This window comes from Cordyceps militaris (genome assembly GCF_000225605.1).
Source record: "Cordyceps militaris CM01 unplaced genomic scaffold CCM_S00006, whole genome shotgun sequence".
NCBI classification, from domain to species: domain Eukaryota; kingdom Fungi; phylum Ascomycota; class Sordariomycetes; order Hypocreales; family Cordycipitaceae; genus Cordyceps; species Cordyceps militaris.
Window position 1 is genome coordinate 3,051,053 of NW_006271974.1, and position 19,847 is coordinate 3,070,899.

Here is a 19,847-nt window from a genome sequence, read left to right on the forward strand (position 1 = left end):
TCTTTTTACCCGTTTATTATCAACACGTTTAACCATTGCTTTGTATTTTTTTTTCGCGGTAATAATCACTACCCAAGCGTTGTTCACAGCCGGATTGCGCTACTTGTGCCGCAGCCGAGTAAGAAACAAAAAGAAACGGAATAAGAACATGGTATAATTGTGAACAGAGGCTAATAGTGTACATGCTAAATAAAAACGCGATGCAAATATCTCAAACACCCTTCGCCATCCACTCCTTTCGCAATGCCGCCTCCCAGTCACCGAAAAAGTGTATGTCCGTACCCTGCAAAATCTCACCCGTGTGTAGTGTGCGGTTCAGTGGCGGCACAACAAACCATTCGTGGTCGCTGCGACAGACGACCTTGCTGAGGTTGTCGCTTGTTTCGTTTCCGGACACTTTGATTACACTCTTAATGCAGCGCATGCAGAAACACTCCATACAGTACAGGCAGATGGAAAAGTCATCGCTGCTTGGGATGTTATGCAGACACTGAGCACAGCTCCGGTCAGATAACTGAATATCCGGCAGTTTGGGCTCCAGTCTTTGTAAAATAGGAGATTCGCTCTGTGTAGTCACCATGGACGCATTGGGATTGACGCGGCGCATCGATTGGCCCAAAGCCACGGCTCTGTTGACATCCCCGGCTGCAGTCATAAGCCAGAGCAGGTTGTCCAAGGCATAGACATCGTTCTCGGGCTCTGAATCAGCAAGTAGATCCAGACTTTCCAGAACCAAGGGCTTCAGTAATTTTTGCGCGGCTTTTGTATTTCCTATAAGGCGCTGATGAAGCCCAAGGTAGATTGCGGCCATGTTAATATCGGAGCCCCGGACATTCATGGGTGTGTCTGTGCTTTGGTGCAGATCTTGCTGGCAGCGCACTTCTTCCAGTTGCGCAACGAATCCTGCAGAGGCAGCCGAGTGTATCCCCGCGTGCAAGAGTTGCCTCTTGTACAAAGCCGCCAGACGTTGAAAGGAGATGGCGTGCGCTTGCCGAATTGTAATGGTTCCTCTCGGGCGGTACTCGACAAGAGAAATCGTTTCAAACATTTCTGTAGCGCGGTCTATTAAATGGCCGTATGTGCACACAGCTCCATAGGCAAGACGCAAGTACAACAAGATGACTGGATCGCGCAGGTCGTGCGCAGTCTCCATCGACATTCGCAAAAGTTCCAGCAGGCTTTCCGTCTTTCCTGTTGTGCCAGCGGCTTTTGGAATCCAGTCGAGAACCAGGCGCTTGTTGGCCTGCGCAAAGAACATTTCCACCAAGCGACAGTCGCCCTTTGTCTTCTTGGCGATTTGCAGAGACAGCTGCTCCACGAGCTGCATCATTTCTGGGTGCATGTTCTCATTGTAAAGAGTTTCCAAGTAACCGATTTCCGATTGAAACTGTTCCGACGGGTTGAGCTTAACAGCCGTGGCAGTTTCAATGGCTTTGAGGTAGTATTTCAGAGACTCGTCGACTTGGAATGTGTGATAGTAGCATTGTGCTATGAGATAGTAGTCCTTGTACAGCCTCCATTTGCTGCGTTGACTTGCATCTGCGGTGAATGTACCATCAACAGCTGCTTTCTCTTCGAGGACCACGCATTCCAGCGCCATGTCGAGAGCTTCACTGTAACGTCCATCTTTGGACAGGCAATAGGCGATTCTTCCGTATGTGAATAATTTGTTGTTGTCCATCTCCAGTGCTTTGTTATAATGCGCGAGGGCGTCGTCATGTCTTCCCAGGGTCAAGTACGTGCTTCCAATTCTTCTGTGCCACACTCCTGTTTCGGGATAACCGGCCCACGCGGACGCTTTTGCAATTCTGTCATCGAGGGAACTTTCGAGCCAGTGCTCATCTGTTCCGGAACTCTTGTCGCCAGAGGACATGAGCGCGGCGCTCTGTACAATGTCGAAGCAAAAGACGGTCGGAATGTAGCCTTCGAAATCTGCACACAACCAAGCTTCCGCATATCGACGGCCAATAGGCTCGGTAATCTTGGACGGATCTTTTGCCAGTGACAAGGCAAATTCTTTCGCGGGGCCAGCCAAACACGCGACGACATCGGGGTCGACAAACCAGCGCAATATATCGGTGAAGTTTTGCTCATTCAAAACCTCCAGACCTTCGTTATTCTTCAGGTAGAGAAGAGTCCATGAGTCAATGGTCGCTTCATCTAGAAGCATGGCGACAATTTGCGGCCCCAGTTCCTTCTTGTCGCTGATACTGACGGCACTTGGGTCCAACGCGGCGAGGTGCTCTTGCCAGTACCATGCAGCATACTGCTTTATGGCGGCTTTTCCTGGGCCGAGATTGAACCCTTCAAACCATTTGGTATTGGAGAATATTCGCAAACACGTTTTCACAATGTGCAGCCGTGCTTCCACATTGTTGAAAGTGATGGCTGATTCGAAGGGGGCATTGGCAATATTTGTCGAAAAGTTTCTGAAAAATTCGCGAACCGTACTATGGAAGAAGCTCACAGAAGTAGTAGACTTCTTGGATCGGTATTCCATTTCACTGGAAGTAACAGCCAAGTCAATGCTCCGCGTGGGGCTGTGTGGAGAGCTCGTGCCCGAGGACATGCTTAACCGGCGCATCGCTTCGGCATGACCTTTCGGGCTCAGAGCAGTTCCGATCCCGATGGCTTCGCTCAGGCTGGGACGTCTATCGGAACTAGACCTAGATGCCGGGCTAGCGTCCCTCCTGGCAATACGCTGCTTTCGCTCAAAGTCTTTGATGAGGTCGTCGGTTGTAAGTCCATCTTCTCTTTCCAGCTCAAAGAAGCAGCCGTATTGACCTCGTAGGGTCTCTTCGAGGCGGAATGGCGGGTCCCCAAATTGTAAGATGAGAACGGCTTCAAGTTGCTCCAACGACAAGGCCTCCTCTGCACAGACGATCCAACGCAGCATTTCGTTGAGATCTTCCGCTTCCTCCTGGGAAATTGCTTCGGAGAGACTCTCAAGCGTTCGCAATAGCATGCCGTCGATCTCTTTGGGAAACGTTTCCAGACTCTTCTGGATGGATCTTGGGTGGCGCTTGCGATTTACCTCGGCGAGCATGAACTTTGCGAGAATGAAAAGGCCGTCTACCTGTAGTTCCATTGTCAGAATGACCTCGTCTCTGAAGGCGGCAGAGGTGCGGGCCAATATTCGAGATTGCGCCACTCCATTGGCAATATATGCAGCAACGTCGCGGGCGCTTCGATCTGTAGTGATCTGTATTGTGCTGAAAACATTGCCAGTTCCCTGGGGGTCCAACTTGTTCGCGACATTTTCCGTCATGTATGATCGCCCTATAAGAGCGACTCGAATGTTTGAATCCGGTTCGTCATCCATGTTCTCAGCAGGTGCGAGCTGAAACAATAGCTGATCGATCTCTTCGTGATACGCTTCGTCGATTCCGTCTAGGAAAATATATGTCGGCGTGGTTCGTTCTGGGTTTTGAAGAGGCTGTACAAGCAAGCGACGAAAGGCGCTCGCTACAGTTTTGATCTCATCGGAGCTCTGCAGGCTGCTCATCAGAGCCTTGGCATAGGATGCATCGCATTCACTCATTTGATAGGCAACATCTCGAATTGCCTGTATAACGGATTTGGTCTCGGGATTGTTCTCTCGGAAGAAGAAGTAGGCCATATTTCCCAGGCTCTCGATGCCCCATGAAATGAGGCGTGCTGTGAGGAACGACTTTCCAGTTCCTGAGAAAGGTTAGCAGCTGGCACTGGTACGGACATGACACGGGTGGATGAATTACCTGGACTTCCGCAGATCCAGAGGTACTGTTTCTCGCCCTTGATCCAAGATTGTAGTGTTTCATCGTTGAGAATCCAGTCGCCGGTACCTACGACCCTGGATTTTGTAAAGGCCGAATAGAAGTCCTCGGCAAATGGCGACGGCTCCAACACAGCTTTGAGCTTGTCTCTTTGGATGAGGTCAATTTGACCAAGATGGTCGAGCCGGAGGTTCCGAACGTTTTCATTGACAAGATTGACGAGGTTCTCTACCCTCTCGGTTGTGTCATGGAGCTGTGAGACACCACTATAGGTTTCGGCCAGGACCAATTTCTCTTCCCCAGCAGTAAGAGACTGCAATTTTTCCAAGGCTTCCTTGATAGGGCTGCCCATACCAAAAAGTCGCTTGAAGTAGGCCTTGAATCTGCCACGACGAACTTCTTGCGTGGAAATAACCAACACCTGGAACAAGGTGGCCAGGATGCTTGTCAGTTTTTCTTTGAGCGACGCAGACAGTTTGTGCTGAATGTAGATGTTTAAACGGGAAGTAAAATCCTGTACGGAGTTGTGTATTAGCATGGTTTGTAACGGAGAGGTGGAAAGGCTTGGGGGGACGCACCTGTAGTTGCTCAAACAGTTCAATGATGCCATCGTACATGGCACTGGTATCTTTTGCGGCCTTGATGAGATAGACGACGGCGCTAAATATGTTTTGGGCTGGGGGGAAGACCTCTTCGGCAGCCCCAGCAACTATCTCTCCAATGACCTCGATGGGCTTCATGGCCGCGGCCATGGCACCAAAGACGGCATGCCGTTTGGCGCGAAACTCTGCAAACTGGGCATTTTGAAGCTCGACTTGCTTGATGAGCTCGTCGACAGTCTTGATTTTGGGCGTGAGGTAGTCGTCGAGCTGTATATTAGTTTTTGAGGACTCCGAGTATCGTTTGGCAGCGTCTGTGGCAATGGCCACGAACCGGGCGTCCATGATTTCGCCAAGACAATTGTAGACGGAGGGAGCAGTGGTGTGGTTGAGTTTGGGAGTGGCGCGACGCTACGATCGCGGGGGGTTCAAATCTCTTTATGAGTCTCTTCCCGGACCCTTCCACAGGCTCTGAAGAGTGGCGGGGGGTTGTCAGAGGGCAGATTGCATCGAGGCGGGCTCAAGTCAGGTGCGGAGCTTCAATGGCCGGTCATCTGGGGCGCAGCCCTGCCGGCCGAGGCTTCTGACAGGGGCAAGAGCGAGGGGCGATCAGGCAGCGAGATGTGCAGGCGCAGACTGACGCAAAATGGTAATAGGACGGCGACGTATTATTTGATTGGGAATGAAGTGGTGTCGCTGGCACATTTTTGGGATTTTTGGCGGGTGCGCCACGTCACAGATGGCGGCAAGGCTGCTGGCCTCTGGCACTCGCTGTGTTGCCACAGTCGAGTCTCATGTGTGCCTGCAGCCTCAAGCCACAGGGCGTATTCATCAGGGCGAGTAAATCTAGTGGACGCCATTCCCGCTGCCAACTGAATCTGCGAATATTACTTGGTATGAAGTGCCGAAATAGTGGGTGGGCGGCGGTCCCCTCAAAGCATCGCCGCGGGCCGTGCCACACTTGGCGCACCAGGTCTTCGAGAGGCAGCATTCGCCATCGCCTCTCGCCTCGCGAGGCACAAATGTCCAAATACCTAATTAATGCTCGCGCCTTGGGGAATGTGAGTTGGTACGTCATTTCTGTCATGGCGCGTCCTTGTCCGGATGACTGCGTTTGGTGTCATCATTGGCCTTGTTCAGCGTTGCAGTGCGGCGGTGCTGTTTTTAACGCCTGACCGTTTTCGTGACGGTCCTTGGCCACTTGGCCCCCGCAGCCTTACCACGTCGCATTATCCAGCAGTCACAATTGTGCCTTGTAGCACTAGACCTGCGTACTTGGCCACTGTGCATCCATAGAAGCCACATTTTCTGTCGGCTACATTTATATTCTACTCGCCCGTGCAGCTCGAATCCAAGAAATATACGATTAGCTCAAACGAACCGGATTACTACATACCTACATAGGTAGTTAGCGTTACCATAAGCCGCCTTCTGCTCTCTGGTACTTTTTGCAACGTGCTTTGGCAGACTTTTGTGTACAGAATAGGATTTTCTATATTGCAATATGCACGTATGTTGGTATTTGGTAGGAAAAACGACTATATTCAAGGCTCCGTTGGATATCCCCAAACACCCTCCCGGGAGGTGTACCAAGCATTTGCATCTCGGCCTCGCGTCAATGTCCCCCGCTCGGCCCCGACGCCAAGAAAAAGAAGAGTAGCATAAAAACTTAATAGTTGTAAGAACTTGACTATATTCCGTAAATGGCTTACTGCTTTACAATAGCTAAGCTTCGCTTGTCGTGTGTGACTTTTGTCAACGCCAACCAAAGTGCCAAACAGGGATTTGGGGCATCCTGCTCACCATGTTTTTTTTTCGTATAAATTCGCCCCTCAAGTATGCACACAGTTTTGCTCATCGAACCTCGCCCGCCCCCGAAATGAGCCAACAACGGCTTGGCGAGCGTTGACTTTGAGCGGCAAATTTTCAACTATACATGCACCAGGCTTTCGGTCCTACTTCTCCGTACATGCAGCCTCTTGATGGATCTACGCCAAACGCAAAACTTTCAATTCCTGCCGATCCTGGTCGAATACTGCAAGTGAAGGCGTGGCAGAGACCCGTCTGGGAAAAGCGCTCGAGGTTTGATTGATAACGGCCACGGGTATCCCGCCGGGCACTCGCGCCTTTACCCAACACCTGTGCTCTTGGCCTGTCTCATTCTCCGCCGCAATTATGCCTGGTTCAAAACAAGGAAATTTTCATACCAAATCAACTATCTGCCAGGTAATAGAGTTGCGCTCCTTTTTTTTTACCTCTTCATGTGCAGCACGTCGCAGGTGGATGCACATTCGAACCAACCCATTTGCGCTATGGGCGGGCCGATGAAGCCGTTTTAAAGATGCGGTTGTTCCCCCAAACTCGGCGCTCTATCCCGCAACCTTGACCACACACATTCACACATCCGATTCCTACATATACATCTCGCGCCCCCAAATCACCACCAAAAGCAGCCATGTCCACCGACACCCCAGCCCAGCCGCCGCCGCCGCCGGTCAAGTACGCCGTGGCGCTCTTTCCCGGGTTCCAGCTGCTCGACGTCGCCGGGCCGCTCGACGTGCTCGCCGTGCTGGCGGCGGCGCAGCAGAGCCCCGTCGAGGTCGCCGTGCTCGCCGCCACGCTCGCGCCCGTGTCCTCGCGCACCGCGCGGCCCGGCTCCGTCGGCCAGGCCATTGTGCCCACGCACACCTTTGACGCGCCCCCCGCCGACGTCGAGGTGCTGCTGGTCCCCGGCGGCGGCGGCACGCGCGACGTCCACGCCACCCAGGACCTGGTCGACTACGTCGAAAAGGTCTTTCCGAAACTGCGGTACTTTTTGAGCGTGTGCACCGGCGCGGCGCTGGCCGCCCGCGCCGGTGTCCTGGACGGACGGAGGGCCACGACGAATAAGCTGGCGTTTGACTGGGTGCGTATTACTCTCTTATTTTCTTGTTGCAATGAGGACAGCTGGCAGTGTTTTGGCAAACTGACAAGTCTGGCACAGGTCGCGTCGCAGAATCCAAAGGTCCACTGGGTCCGTCATGCCCGCTGGGTGACTGACGGCAATGTGTGGACGTCGTCGGGGATATCGGCTGGCATTGACATGACGTTTGGCTTCGTCGCGGCGCAGTACGGCGAGGACGTCGCGGCTACGGTCGCGCACAGACAAGAGTACATCCGCAACACGGATCCGAACAATGATCCCTTTGCGCCGGACTCACCGCAGAAACAATAGAATAGAATTCTCTCAGTGGCAGTGCGCAGATCCGAGATGGCTTCATTTCCTCCTACATAGTCAATCAACCCATAGACGGCCAGCAACAGCACCAGTACCGTGTCCCATTACACCAAATGCCAACTCAACTTTTACATCTCGTCACATGGCCCGAGTATCATCCCCCCTAACCAAACATGATTGGCCCAACAGGCTTCCCAACCAAGTCCAACAGCGCATCCAGTATAACCCCCGGCAACACCTTTACCGTCGACATATCCAGCAGCGACGAGATGGTCGTCTCCTTGGAGCACCCAGGCCTGACCGCGCCGCCCTCCATGACGTGCTTCAGCCACGCCAGCGCCCTTGGCGCGCCCGTCCACGCCGCGCTCGCATGCTCCGACGCCTCGTCGCGCACATACTCGACCGTGGCGCCGGCGGCGCAGTACCTGTCATACACGGCATCCGTGTCCGCCACGGGGCTCACCTCGTCGTGCGTCGACTTGTACCAGTACAGCGGGATGCGCGGCACGGCCTGGCCGAGCGCAATCTCGTCGAGGATGCGCACCACGACGGGGTCGGTGCGGTAGAACCCCGGATCCGTAAACATGCCCAGCACGTCCTGGTAGAAGAACTCGCTGGCGTCGGCGAGCAGGCACTGGCGCCGCGTCTGCGCAAACGCCGCGCGGTGCGCCGGCCGCAGGTACCGGTCCACGACCGCCGCCAGCGCCGGGTACTGCCGCACCAGGCCCTGCACGCCCGCGGGCAGCAGCCCGGCAAACGGCCCGCGGTTGGTCGTCGCGATGACGTTGGTGATGTTGGGCGTGGTGCCGCCGATGGCGGCCCCGGCAATGGCGAGCTCCGGCGCGTACGTCGGGTGCAGCTCGGCGGCCCACGCCGTGGCGTCGCTGCCGGCCGAGTACCCCCACATGGCGACGGTGGCGTCGGGCTGGATGCCGGTGACGGGCGTCGAGGCGAGCGCCGCGCGGATGCCGTCGAGCGTGGCCTGGCCGGCCAGGCGCCAGGCGAGGTACATGGCCTGCGGGCCCTCGTAGTCGGGCAGCACGACGACCCAGCCCTGCTCGAGCGCGGCCTCGATGAGCAGCATCTCGGCCTGGGTGAGCACGGTGCCGCGCGCGGAGCCCCGTTGCAGCCCGTACGACGGCGCGCAGTCGGGCGACGCCGCGTCCTCGGCGACCTGGTAGGACAGCACGCGCCGCGGGTTGGCCCCGTGCGGCACCATGACGGTGAGCACCGTCGCCGTCGCGTTGCCCAGGCTGTCCGTCGTCCGGTACTGCAGCTGGTACGACGCGGCGAGACGCACCGGGTCCACGCCAAAGACGGCGATGGCGGCCGGCGGCGACCGGTGACGCAGGATGGCTCCGGGCTGGGAGGAGCCGATGTCGGCGGGCACGGCGTAGAAGGGGTCTTGGCTGGGGACGATGGGCGCGGTCCGGGGGGAGTGCGGGAGGGCAGGGGCGGCGGCGGCCATGAGGGCGTGGAAGACCACGAGGGCGCCGGATAAGAGACTCTTGGCCAGCATGGTTGGGGACGAGGATGATGTGCAGAAACGTGCAGAAACCGGATAGATGATGTCTGCAAGAGGAATCTCTTGGACGGGAATATTTACTTCTTTATATATATTTTTCTTCTGCCGGCTGAGCAGCAAAGGCGTGGAGCGAGACTCGCCCCAAGTCGTCCGTGTAAGTCGGGCGTCTTCACATGCAGCGGCCGCGTGCATCCTGCAGCAAACACCGGGCACCGAGCCGTATTTGCCGGTTTCATTGGTCCCCGCACCACCTCTCTCCACGATCCGACATCTATAGCCGTTCATTGGAAATTGTGCATGCAGAGACTGCACATCCGGGGAGCGGGGGAGAGTGCCGAGTGTGGAAATTGGGCGGAGCCCTTGTTGTCCGATGGCGGGACCACAGCTCAGATTTGTCGTTCTTGAGAATAAAAGTCAAATTATGAGGTGAGTACGAGACTATATACTGGACCTGTGTATATGTCCATAGCACGAGCTGAAGAGACTGGTGCCTTGTTCAAGAGTGCTGTGCTACTGCTAGGGGCATCGGCCAACGGGCGCTCATGGACCTCGTGCATCGGAGCCTGATTCCAGTATTGTTCATGGCCCCGGACGCCTCATGGGGCTGGCTTATGAAACCGGCCGGGACGTAGGTATGTATCTGGGGTATGGCGCGGCTTTGCTTCTGCTATGCTGATAATATGCAATATTGCAGTTAGTACAATCCCCACCAGATACCCAATGAGACCCTAATCAACACCACATGACTACTTCAAAAAATGATGGTGAACAGCCCCCGCGGTTCCTTTGCCTGGAGAATATGGGTTCAATGGGCCTTCTTCGTAACCTCAGTTATCGAACCATCATCATCTCGGCCCGAGATGCATCATACGCACCGACTATTATTCCACGTTAGGGACAATTTCTTATAAGAACACGTGCCTCGGCGGCACAATTTTGAATGGATAGAATAATATTGAAATGGCAATTTGATATTGTAGTCTATAAATGGGAATCTAAAACTGATCCAAAAAAGCCGACCCGCTTGCTCGTATGCAACGCTCGATATAAATGCCTGTAATGGGAGTACTTAAAAATGACTAAAATAAAATAATATGGTATCGCGAATGATTGTGTATAATTTATGCTTCGAAGGGGTCTCTCTCTGCCTCTTCCTGGACTTGCTTGTCTGATAGGCGAGGGTTGCGCAGTGCCAGGGCAAAGCCAATCATCGGCACGCAGACGCAGAGACCAGCAATACAGAGGAGGCCCTGCACGTAGCTGTAGCTGCCGATAATGGCGGATCGAATTTCGGACCCAACGGGGTAGTTTTTCACAACCTCGAAAGGATTGTTGTACATGGACTCGGCCAGGGTTCGGTTGGGCTGGAAAGCCAGGCTGGATTCGAGTGCGGGGTATAGAGTTTGCGTCCAGATGGCTCCAGAGAGGCAGATTCCTAGAGCACTTCCAACATTGTAAAAAGAGAGATAGAGTCCAGTTAGAATAGCGACGTGGTCGCGGCTAGCGGAAGCCTGGATGGACGCTTGTGTAGGGTATGCGAATAGACCGCCGGCAAGACCGAGAAGAATCTGGGCGCCAATGATGCCGCTCCTGGAGCGACTGGACGCGCCTCCGGGCTGGCTGATGAGCATGACAAAGGCCATCATAAAGGCCAGGGTTCCTGCAACGATGATGTGCTTAAGACGTCGAACTCTGTAGACGACAAGACCAACGAGGACACCGCTGACAACGCCAAAGAAGGAAAAGAAGGATGTAATTCGAGTAGCGCTCTGAATGGAAAAGTCAAAGGCGACAATAAGGATGGTGTACAAGTAGTTTCCCTGGACGTACCAGGCAAAGTTGAGAAGGCTGCGAACTGCCAGAGCTGCCCAAACTCCGCGGTCGCGGAGTAGCTGGAACGGTACTATGGGCGTTTTTGCGTGGTACTTTTCCCACCAGATAAACACTGGCGCGAGGATGCATCCGACCACCAAAGGTATAATAATGCGCGGATTTTGCCAGTGAGATGCGGTACCACCAGCCACAGTCATCGGTGCCAGCACCAAGCTAAAGGAAGCGACCAGAATGAGGAGGCCGAAAACGTCGAGCTGCGTCGATACATCACGGACCCAGCGCTTGGTGTCCAGCAGCTTGTTGGAGGGGTTCCCTTTCGGGGATTCGAGCGCCAGCTCGGGTGAGGCCACACTGCGGTCCACCACGTATAACGTGACGAGCAGTGGCAGCGAGGCTATGGGATAGATGATGCACCACATGCCAATTCCCCAGCGCCAGGTCGCGACACGCAGAACGGCCGAGGTGACTGTGCCGCTGAGCCAGGTGTTGATGACAAAGGGCAGAGCAGGTATGTAGCTGAAGAAGACGCGGGCGCGCATCGAGGAAAAGTCGGCGACGAGGACCTCGAGGAGGAGGACGATGCAGGTGTAGCCAATCTGGTAGATGATGCCGCCGGCGCAAAAGACGTAGACGGACGTGGCCGTTGCTTCAATAGCCATGCCAATGATGTAGAAGAGGGTCGAGGCGACGACGACCTCGAAGCGGCCAAAGACGTCGGCGACCTTGGCGGCGGTGGGCTGGGCGGCAACGGCAACGACGCTGCGCAGGACGTTGATGGTGGCGAGGTACGAATGTAAGTTAAAGGACGATGTGGCGTAGGGCGTGTAGGTAGATCGGACCTGGCTCTCGAGGCCGTAGGCGTAACCGACGACGAAGATGCCGAAAAAGAGCCAGAAGCGTTGCGTCGAGGTGAGTTTCGCTGTGACGGCGTCCATGCGGGCGACGCCGGCGGCCCGGGAGACGGCGCCGGTGGTGGTAGTGGTTGAGGCGGGCGGCGATCCGCTGAGATGGCGGGTGGCAGGGGATGCATGGTGGTGGTGGTGCTGCAGCAGCGGCTCCGACTCGGGAAGCGCCATGATTGCAAGGAACCCTCGATCGATCGCGAAGGGGGGGTTGTTTTCGAGACTCGATCTGTACTAATAGGATGTAAAATCGAAAGAGACGAAAAGGACTAGGAAATAAGAAAGAAAAAAAGGAGATTTGTTCCAGGACGAGAAAGACAGCGCACGCGGTGCCTGAGAAATGCCTGAGAAACGCAGCTGACAAAACGGCAGGTACAGCCTGAAGCTGCGTCAGCCGCAACAAAGGCCGAAGCAGGGGGTACCCTTTCCTTTCCCCAGGTTGAGGCAGCCTATCCGGAGAGAGAGTCACGAGTGGTGGGAACCGGGACACGTCTCAAACAGGCATCTGCTCGCGACACGGGGGGGCCGGACACGTCAGAAAAAAAACTGGGAAGTTGGGTTGAAATGAGCATCGAGCAAGGCTTCGTTGGGTGTATTCTGCGGGTTCGACAAGAATATCGGTCGCTGGTGGAAAGGACGAGAGAGAGCGTGGTTTTGTTTGCTGGAGGAGATAAGATGGCAAACGGATCAGATAAGAGAGCAGCAGATGGGATGGTGTACCTACCAGTACGCAAGCCAGGCGGACGCCAGCTTTTATGCACGCACGCAGGCGCCCGACCTGACGACAACCTCTGCGTGACTTGACCATCGTCTAGTACTTTTCTAGAAAAGAACCTTTTGTACTACCGGCGAGGGATTAATGCAAGCGCTAGGCCTCTGGTGACGATGACGCTGAACCTTGGCCGCTGAGATGGACATCAGCCCGTCCCAGCTGGCCCACAGCGGCAGCGGGAAGCCCACCTGGAATCCAGGCCCCCCTTGCTCTCCTCCATCTCACTACCTGGGAAATATAGAATATAGGCCCCGTCCGCCGTAAACCGATTGTGTCCGAGACGTCTTGTGTGACAACAAACACGAAAATAAATCAATGCACCCCCGCTCTGCTTGTTACTTTTTGCTTTGATTTCCTTTCTTCCTTTCTTCCTTTCTTCTTTTCTTCATCGGCGGCTGTCTCGGGTACGCCCAACGTGGCGCGTCCCATCGCCATGCAAAACAGGGATGCCCGAGTACCCAAACCACCACGACTGCAAGATATCCGAGGTACCACAACGCCCTGGCAGTCTATACGTGGCGTCGAGGTAGTTATGCAGTGACAGGTGCTCACCTGTTCCTCGAGACCAGGACGAAATCACCTGCGCTGATCAACTGACAAGGGCCCCTCCTCGCGCCACACGACTCCCTTGCAGAGGCCCAATCGTCAATGCCACACCCGCCAAGCATGATGTTTGTGGTAAATGCGGATACGATTTGGATGGCCGAAATTGGATAACCGAAGCAATATACCAGTACCGAGTCCGTCTGTGCTCACTGGTCCCCTTTTTCTTCATCACCACCCTGGCCTCTCAATTCCGCCGCCTCTCACTAACTACTTGACTACCTATGTACATGAACGTTATTTTTATCCCACCACCGCAAACGTCCGTCCCAGACTCCTTGCGCCAGATGCACCCCGCTGCCTCACGTACCGCACCATCTCGTCCACGTTATTCAAGCGCTTCGACCTAATGGCACGGCCCGGCGATGGGCTCGACCTTTACTCCGTCATACGTAGTGCTGCAGGATGCCCTGTCGAGGCTGTGCCTGTTTTCACGGCTTCGTTGTCAGCAGGACTCGTGGCTGAGGGAGAACTAGTCGAATGGCTACCGGCGATGATCGGCTGCCTCTCACGACGTTTGACTACTCATGAATCACTACGGCTGCATGCCACACCGCGTGACTCATGTACCGTGCAAAAGTGCACATCTGCAATTCCTACTAGGCGCTGCATTTAGCAGAACTCTTTTTAAATGCCTGTCGAGTCCGCAGATGAAATGCTCAACTAATCTGCCCATGCTCGATGTACTCGCTGACCCGTGGAGCTTTGCCTCGGGTCATGCTCCGCCCAAGCCGACAGCTTCTTCCATAGATCAGTCGCGCAGTCATCCACTATTTGGCCACATAAAACTTGAGGCTCCCTGGTTTAGTTTCTGAGGAATCTATGCCTCGTAACAAAAAGTGCCGTGCACGGTAACAGGCGCTGTGCAGCGGGCTCTGCCGTGAATCGACTTAACGATGGGGCCACTTATACGGAGTGCTCTGGGGTGATCAGTCTCCGTGTCTCCTACGTCAGAAACCCCGGATCGCCGGACACGATGCTTTCACGACTGCATTTAGCGTGCAACCGGCGATTACAAATGCGCAGTTGTCATGTACGCCTTTGCATCAATCCCTTAAAAATCAGCAACATCTCATAGCTCCTGGCAATTCATAACCCAAAACTTTATCGACTCCCTTAACATTGACCCCCACCGTACACTATGGCCACTGACATCCAGCCCTACACCGTCGCCGTGCCAGACGACGCGCTGGCAAAACTCAAGTCCAAGCTCGACGCACTCGACCTTCCGCAGCACGTCGAATTCGAGGACGATGACCGCTACGGCGTCCCGGCCGCCGATGTCCGACGCCTCGCGGCCTACTGGCGCGACGGGTTTGACTGGCGGGCCCAGGAGAGGCGCATCAACCAGCTGCCGCAGTACTTGACCCCGATCGAGGTTGACGGTTTCGGCACGCTGAACATTCACTTTGTCCATCAAAAGAGCGCCCATTCGGGGAGCATCCCGCTGCTCTTTTGCCACGGCTGTGAGTGTGAGACTCATCTTTGGGGGTGCTGGAGACGCTGACAGATTGTAGGGCCGGGCAGCTTCTTGGAGGCGGAAAAGCTTCTGCCGCTGCTGAAGGAATCGGTTAACGGTGTCTCATTTCATGTTGTTGCGCCCTCGTTGCCGAATTTTGCCTTTTCTGATGGCACAACCAAGAAAGGCTTTGGGCCGCATCAGTATGCCGAGGCTCTGCATAAGCTGATGCAAAAGCTTGGTTACAGTAAATACGGTACGTAAACTCTCGCAGCCGTTTCTACACAAGGGGGCATATTAATCAATCATTACATAGTCACCCAAGGCGGAGACTGGGGATACATGATCACCCGCCGCCTCGGCGCCGAGTATCCCGAGTCGTGCGTGGCCTCGCACATCAACCTCGCCGTTCGCGGACCGCCGCAGTTCAAAGAGACGCCCCTGACCTGGCTGCAGCACGCGCTGACGCCGTGGTCCGCCGACGAGAAGAAGGGCCTCGCGCGCACCGCCTGGTTCCGCGACGAAGGGTTCGGCTACAACCAGCTGCAGAGCACCAAGCCGGCGACGCTGGGCTTCGCCTTTGCCGACTCGCCCGTGGCGGTGCTGGCGTGGATCTACGAGAAGCTGCGCGACTGGACCGACGCGTACCCGTGGACCGACGACGAGGTGCTCACGTGGGTGTCCGTGTACGTCTTTGCGCGCGCCGGCCCCGAGGCCAGCGCGCGCATCTACTACGAGAACAAGCACGCAAAGGACAGCGCCGCCGTCACGGCGGCCTACAACGGGAGGGTGCCGCTCGGCGTGTCGCAGTTTCCGCGCGACATCATGCTGGTGCCGCGGCTGTGGTATCACGGCCTCGGGCCGGTCGCGTTTGAGAAGCGGCACAAGGACGGCGGACACTTTGCGGCGTGGGAGAGGCCAAAGGAGCTGGCTGAGGATTTGCGCACCATGTTTGGGCGGAATGGCGGTGCCTATTCTGTGACCAAGGCTCTCGCCAAGCTTTGACGCGCGTAAACTTGTATAAAGAAGATTCAAAGTAAATGGATAGCCTATTACGTACCAAGTGAATTAATGTTGCATGCTACAAGACGATGCCTACATAGTACCTACTCGGCAGAGAATACAGTGGCTAAAAGCAACGCAGGCGGTATCGGCGCTAATTAAATATTTTGGACCACCCAACCCACCACCTTCAAGCACAAAGCCGACACAGCATCTTCAAACCCTCGGGCCGTGCAACGACAACTTTCCGCCCTGTCCCCGCGCTCCGAACACGCGACAATGGCCTCGCAAGCGCAAGGAGCCTCGAGCTCCGACAAGCAAAAGCCTAGCCCTCTGCGATCCATCATTGCCGGTTCCACGGCTGGCGCGATTGAAATTGGTATTTTCCACGGCTCGCCCCAATCAGAGGCCAACGGCCAACGCTGACGCAATCTAGCCATTACATATCCCGCCGAGTGTACGTGTCCATAGCATCGTCTCTTCCCGCAGCAGCTCGTTTCCGATTAGACACCCCGCACGAATTGATATATAGCTTCAGCGAGCAAACCGGCTAACACGCAACCTCCCAGTCGCCAAGACACGGACGCAGTTGAACCGCCGCCTGGCAGAGGGAAAGAAGCTGCCGTGGCCGCCCTTTGGCAAGCAGTGGTATGCGGGCTGCACGACGCTCATCATTGGCAACTCGGCCAAGGCTGGCATCCGTACGTGTGCCCGCCCACCCAGCGCGCGGTGATGCTGCCGCTAACCCCGCCTGCGTTGTAGGATTCGTCGCCTTTGACCAGTACAAGAGCCTGCTCGCCGACGAGAACGGCAAGCTGAGCGGTCCGCGCACCGTTCTCGCGGGCTTTGGCGCCGGCATCACAGAATCGCTCCTCGCCGTCACGCCGACCGAGAGCATCAAGACGACTCTGTAAGTCCGACTCCGGCGAAACAGCGCACAACCCTGCCCGCGCCCCGTGTTTTCACCCCTCTAACGCTCCTCTCCCCGCAGCATCGATGACCGCAAGTCGGCGAACCCGCGCATGCGCGGGTTCCTGCACGCCGTGCCCATCATCGCGCGCGAGCGGGGCCTCCGCGGCTTCTTCCAGGGCTTCGTGCCGACGACGCTGCGGCAGTCGGCCAACAGCGCGACGCGCTTCGGCTCCTACACCTTCTTCAAGCAAATCGCCGAGTCGTACACGGCGCCGGGCGAGAAGCTCGGCACCGCGAGCACGTTTGGCCTCGGCGGCCTGGCCGGGCTCGTCACCGTCATCGTCACGCAGCCGCTCGACACGCTCAAGACCCGCATGCAGAGCCCCGAGGCGAAGCAGGTCTACGGGAATACGCTGCGCTGCGCGGGCATGATTTTCAGGAATGAAGGCGTCCGCACGTTTTGGAGCGGCGCGGTGCCGCGTCTCGTCAGGCTGGTCATGAGTGGCGGTATTGTCTTTACCATGTATGAGAAGAGCATGGAACTCATGGACAGGATGGATCCTGAGAGGAAGTACTTGTAGGGAGCACGTGGGGGAAAAGTGAAGCGCGAAATAATCTTCGGAATTTGTCTTGTCAAGTGTATAGCCGCTCATGTCTTAGGCTGGTGTTGCAGATATAATATAGATATTATACACATATTATACAGTATTCTAACAGGTTGTGTTTTGTTTCCCGTCCCGTGCGCCGATGAATGCAAAAAAAGAAAGTGTATGTGAGGTCGTGGCGAGGTTATTGCAGACGAATCATGCCCGAGAGTCGCTTGCCCAGTCGTCCAAACCAGGAGCGGTTCGGCGCCTCCTCAATCTCGCGCACCAAGTCGTCAAAGTACGTCGGCTGGCTCTTCGGCTGCAGCATCGGTCCTCGCAGCTTGTACTATTCAATGCGTCAGCAATTTCGGGACAAGTGATGTATTCGCCACCGGTGATGCCGCGCATACCCTGTCTTTGAACTTGTCTTGGATGAGAAACTGGAGCGCCCTCGCCTTGAGAATCTCCTCTCGCTCCATGGCCGGCGTGTAGTTTTGGAAGCGCGCGTCGACCGTCTTGCCGAGCACGTCCTGGAGCTGGTAGTCGGGGCGCAGGTCCTGTTTGGGCCATTTGGCAAAGACATCCGAGTAGATGCGGCGCTGCAAAGAGAGAGAGAGAGTTAGTACAATTGGTTTCGCTTCCGTCGTAATTGGCGAGCTCGGACGTACAGCAAGTGATCGTGTTGCCATGGTTGCGGTGTGGTGTTCCTTTTTATTTTTGGCTTCTTGATGCAGCGCGATTCGTCTCAAAATAACCTCTGATGCATTGCCAATCAAACTTGCGACAGTACTGTGCTTCAAAGTCATCTTCACACTGTTGCAGTCCACCGCGCAGCAGGCGAGCAGCACAGTGCGCATCTTTTGGCCTCAGGCAGAAAGGGGACCCCTGCGGGACTTCTGGCTGCCAGCGCTCTCCTCCAGTGTTTCCAAAAGGCCGCTCCGCAATTTAGTAGGTGGCCCCTCTTGGCGCTGCTCACGAGTCAACTCTGCACAGCCTGGCCAACAATGCTAATTCGTAATCCCTCTCCCTATTCCTCGAATCTCTCAGCGATCAACCTCTGTCTGATCCAGCGTTCTCTGCGCCTGATCTCCATCGACACCCTTTTCTCTCCTTTGTCGGTCTGACCGTCTGACGCCGTGACCTCTTGTTTCCATTCCTGTGCCTTTCTTTCACGCATCCTCCAGCAGTCCGTCCGTCCGCCACCCCCAACCTTTGCCCACAAGCGTCGTCGTCACCGCCCCACGAATTGCAACACCATACATACACATACACACACGACCATCATGGCTGGCCGCTACGAACGAGTACGTCAGACATTCGATGCGATCTCGCCAGCGCCTTGTATTAACGTGCTCTATCAGGTCAACGTCCAGGACGAGGAAGACGCCCGCCCACCCCAACACAGCCTCGGCCACGCAGCTGTTCCCAACTCGCCACCACCGTCGTTTCGCTCCCGCGCCTCGTCCCGCACGCGGCGGAACCAGGTCGACTCGGACCTCGCCGACGCCTTTGACAGCGACAATGATAGCGACGACGAGACGGACGATCGACAGCGTCTAGTACGCCAGGTGGCAGCGACGCCAGCGACGACGGCTAGTGGGAGCACGTCGCCGGCACCAGTCGCACCGTACACGCCGCCGTCGGCAGCATCGGCGTCGGCGACGACAAGGGGGCGCGTTGTTGGCGGCGGCGTCGGCACCGATGGCGTGTTTGCCAACATGTCGGCGCGGCCAGAGCGAGAGGCGGCCGTTGAGAAGGAAGAGATGCCACCGGTATGTGCAATGCGCCCAACATGTCACGTATGTGGTCTGTGAATTCCAACTAACACTTTCAACTCTAGACATATGAGCAAGCCGCAGCAGACTCTGCGCCCCCGTACTGGGAAACGACGATTCTGGCCCCCGGCCTCGGCGGGCTCGACGAGGTCTACGTCGACGGCATGCCTGTCGGCTCCGTCTTTTCGTTCATTTGGAACGGCATGATTTCAACCTCATTCCAACTCGTCGGCTTCCTGCTGACGTACCTGCTGCACTCGACGCACGCAGCCAAAAACGGCTCCCGCGCCGGCCTCGGCATCACGCTCATCCAGTACGGCTTCTATATGAAAGGCACAGCGGACGGCGAGCCCCCCGCCATGGGCGGCGGTGGCCCTGACGGCTACGCCGAGCCCCAGGACCCGAACGCGCACGATTTTCAGCCTGGCGACGTCGCCGGCGGCAGCGGATCGGTAGACTTTTCGGGCGGCGCGTGGATGGCATACGCCCTGATGATTGTCGGCTGGTTCATCCTTATCAAGAGTGTGGCCGACTTTTTGCAAGCCCGTCGCCACGAGCAGCTCGTCATGCAGAGCCCGGATCGCGGGCTCGGCGTGCCTGTCATTGCCGAGGGCGAGTCGTCGGAGCGCGTGGTCTGAGATTCCAGGGAGAGCGGTAGGCATTCTTTGTATATCCGTCTTGTCCCTGACCTGTGTTTTGGGGTTTCATTTTTTTGACAAGGGCATTGGGTTGGCGTTTCATGGTTTTCTTTTTCCCTCTCGATCGCTTCGTTTCCTTTAATGTACATGTACTGTGGGGGGTTCTTTTGGTACACAAACTCGGGACAGGACGAGTCCGACACGCTTCGGCGTCAACGCGCGACTCGCGAATACATTTCATAGCATACAGAGCAATGTTTCATATCTT

General features: G+C 56.0%; 8 protein-coding genes across 8 annotated transcripts; 4 read left to right on the plus strand and 4 right to left on the minus strand.

The window, feature by feature from the left end:
- Positions 1-211: 211 nt before the first annotated feature.
- CCM_08219 (NACHT and TPR domain protein) lies at positions 212-4,699 on the minus strand (the record flags this gene model as incomplete). Its single annotated transcript, XM_006673357.1, has 3 exons — positions 212-3,681; positions 3,738-4,269; positions 4,334-4,699. 3 exons carry the CDS (start codon positions 4,697-4,699, stop codon positions 212-214), a joined length of 4,368 nt encoding a protein of 1,455 aa, XP_006673420.1.
- A 2,110-nt stretch (positions 4,700-6,809) lies between these two features.
- On the plus strand, positions 6,810-7,568 carry CCM_08220 (ThiJ/PfpI family protein; the record flags this gene model as incomplete). The annotated part of the gene is made up of 1 exon (XM_006673358.1): positions 6,810-7,568. One exon carries the CDS (start codon positions 6,810-6,812, stop codon positions 7,566-7,568), a length of 759 nt encoding a protein of 252 aa, XP_006673421.1.
- A 166-nt stretch (positions 7,569-7,734) lies between these two features.
- Positions 7,735-9,653, minus strand: CCM_08221 (secretory lipase, putative; the record flags this gene model as incomplete). Its single annotated transcript, XM_006673359.1, has 2 exons — positions 7,735-9,402; positions 9,531-9,653. The coding sequence occupies 2 exons, from the start codon at positions 9,651-9,653 to the stop codon at positions 7,735-7,737; spliced, it is 1,791 nt and encodes a 596-aa protein (XP_006673422.1).
- Positions 9,654-10,217: 564 nt separating this feature from the next.
- Positions 10,218-12,639, minus strand: CCM_08222 (siderochrome-iron transporter (Sit1), putative; the record flags this gene model as incomplete). Its single annotated transcript, XM_006673360.1, has 2 exons — positions 10,218-12,065; positions 12,556-12,639. 2 exons carry the CDS (start codon positions 12,637-12,639, stop codon positions 10,218-10,220), a joined length of 1,932 nt encoding a protein of 643 aa, XP_006673423.1.
- A 1,708-nt stretch (positions 12,640-14,347) lies between these two features.
- On the plus strand, positions 14,348-15,670 carry CCM_08223 (Epoxide hydrolase; the record flags this gene model as incomplete). The annotated part of the gene is made up of 3 exons (XM_006673361.1): positions 14,348-14,672; positions 14,724-14,921; positions 14,982-15,670. 3 exons carry the CDS (start codon positions 14,348-14,350, stop codon positions 15,668-15,670), a joined length of 1,212 nt encoding a protein of 403 aa, XP_006673424.1.
- A 276-nt stretch (positions 15,671-15,946) lies between these two features.
- CCM_08224 (mitochondrial tricarboxylate transporter (Ctp), putative) lies at positions 15,947-17,160 on the plus strand (the record flags this gene model as incomplete). Its single annotated transcript, XM_006673362.1, has 5 exons — positions 15,947-16,046; positions 16,104-16,124; positions 16,237-16,368; positions 16,391-16,577; positions 16,659-17,160. The coding sequence occupies 5 exons, from the start codon at positions 15,947-15,949 to the stop codon at positions 17,158-17,160; spliced, it is 942 nt and encodes a 313-aa protein (XP_006673425.1).
- A 208-nt stretch (positions 17,161-17,368) lies between these two features.
- Positions 17,369-17,855, minus strand: CCM_08225 (uncharacterized protein; the record flags this gene model as incomplete). Its single annotated transcript, XM_006673363.1, has 3 exons — positions 17,369-17,512; positions 17,577-17,765; positions 17,835-17,855. 3 exons carry the CDS (start codon positions 17,853-17,855, stop codon positions 17,369-17,371), a joined length of 354 nt encoding a protein of 117 aa, XP_006673426.1.
- Positions 17,856-18,449: 594 nt separating this feature from the next.
- CCM_08226 (metal homeostatis protein bsd2) lies at positions 18,450-19,579 on the plus strand (the record flags this gene model as incomplete). The annotated part of the gene is made up of 2 exons (XM_006673364.1): positions 18,450-18,938; positions 19,007-19,579. The coding sequence occupies 2 exons, from the start codon at positions 18,450-18,452 to the stop codon at positions 19,577-19,579; spliced, it is 1,062 nt and encodes a 353-aa protein (XP_006673427.1).
- Between the last annotated feature and the right edge of the window lie 268 nt (positions 19,580-19,847).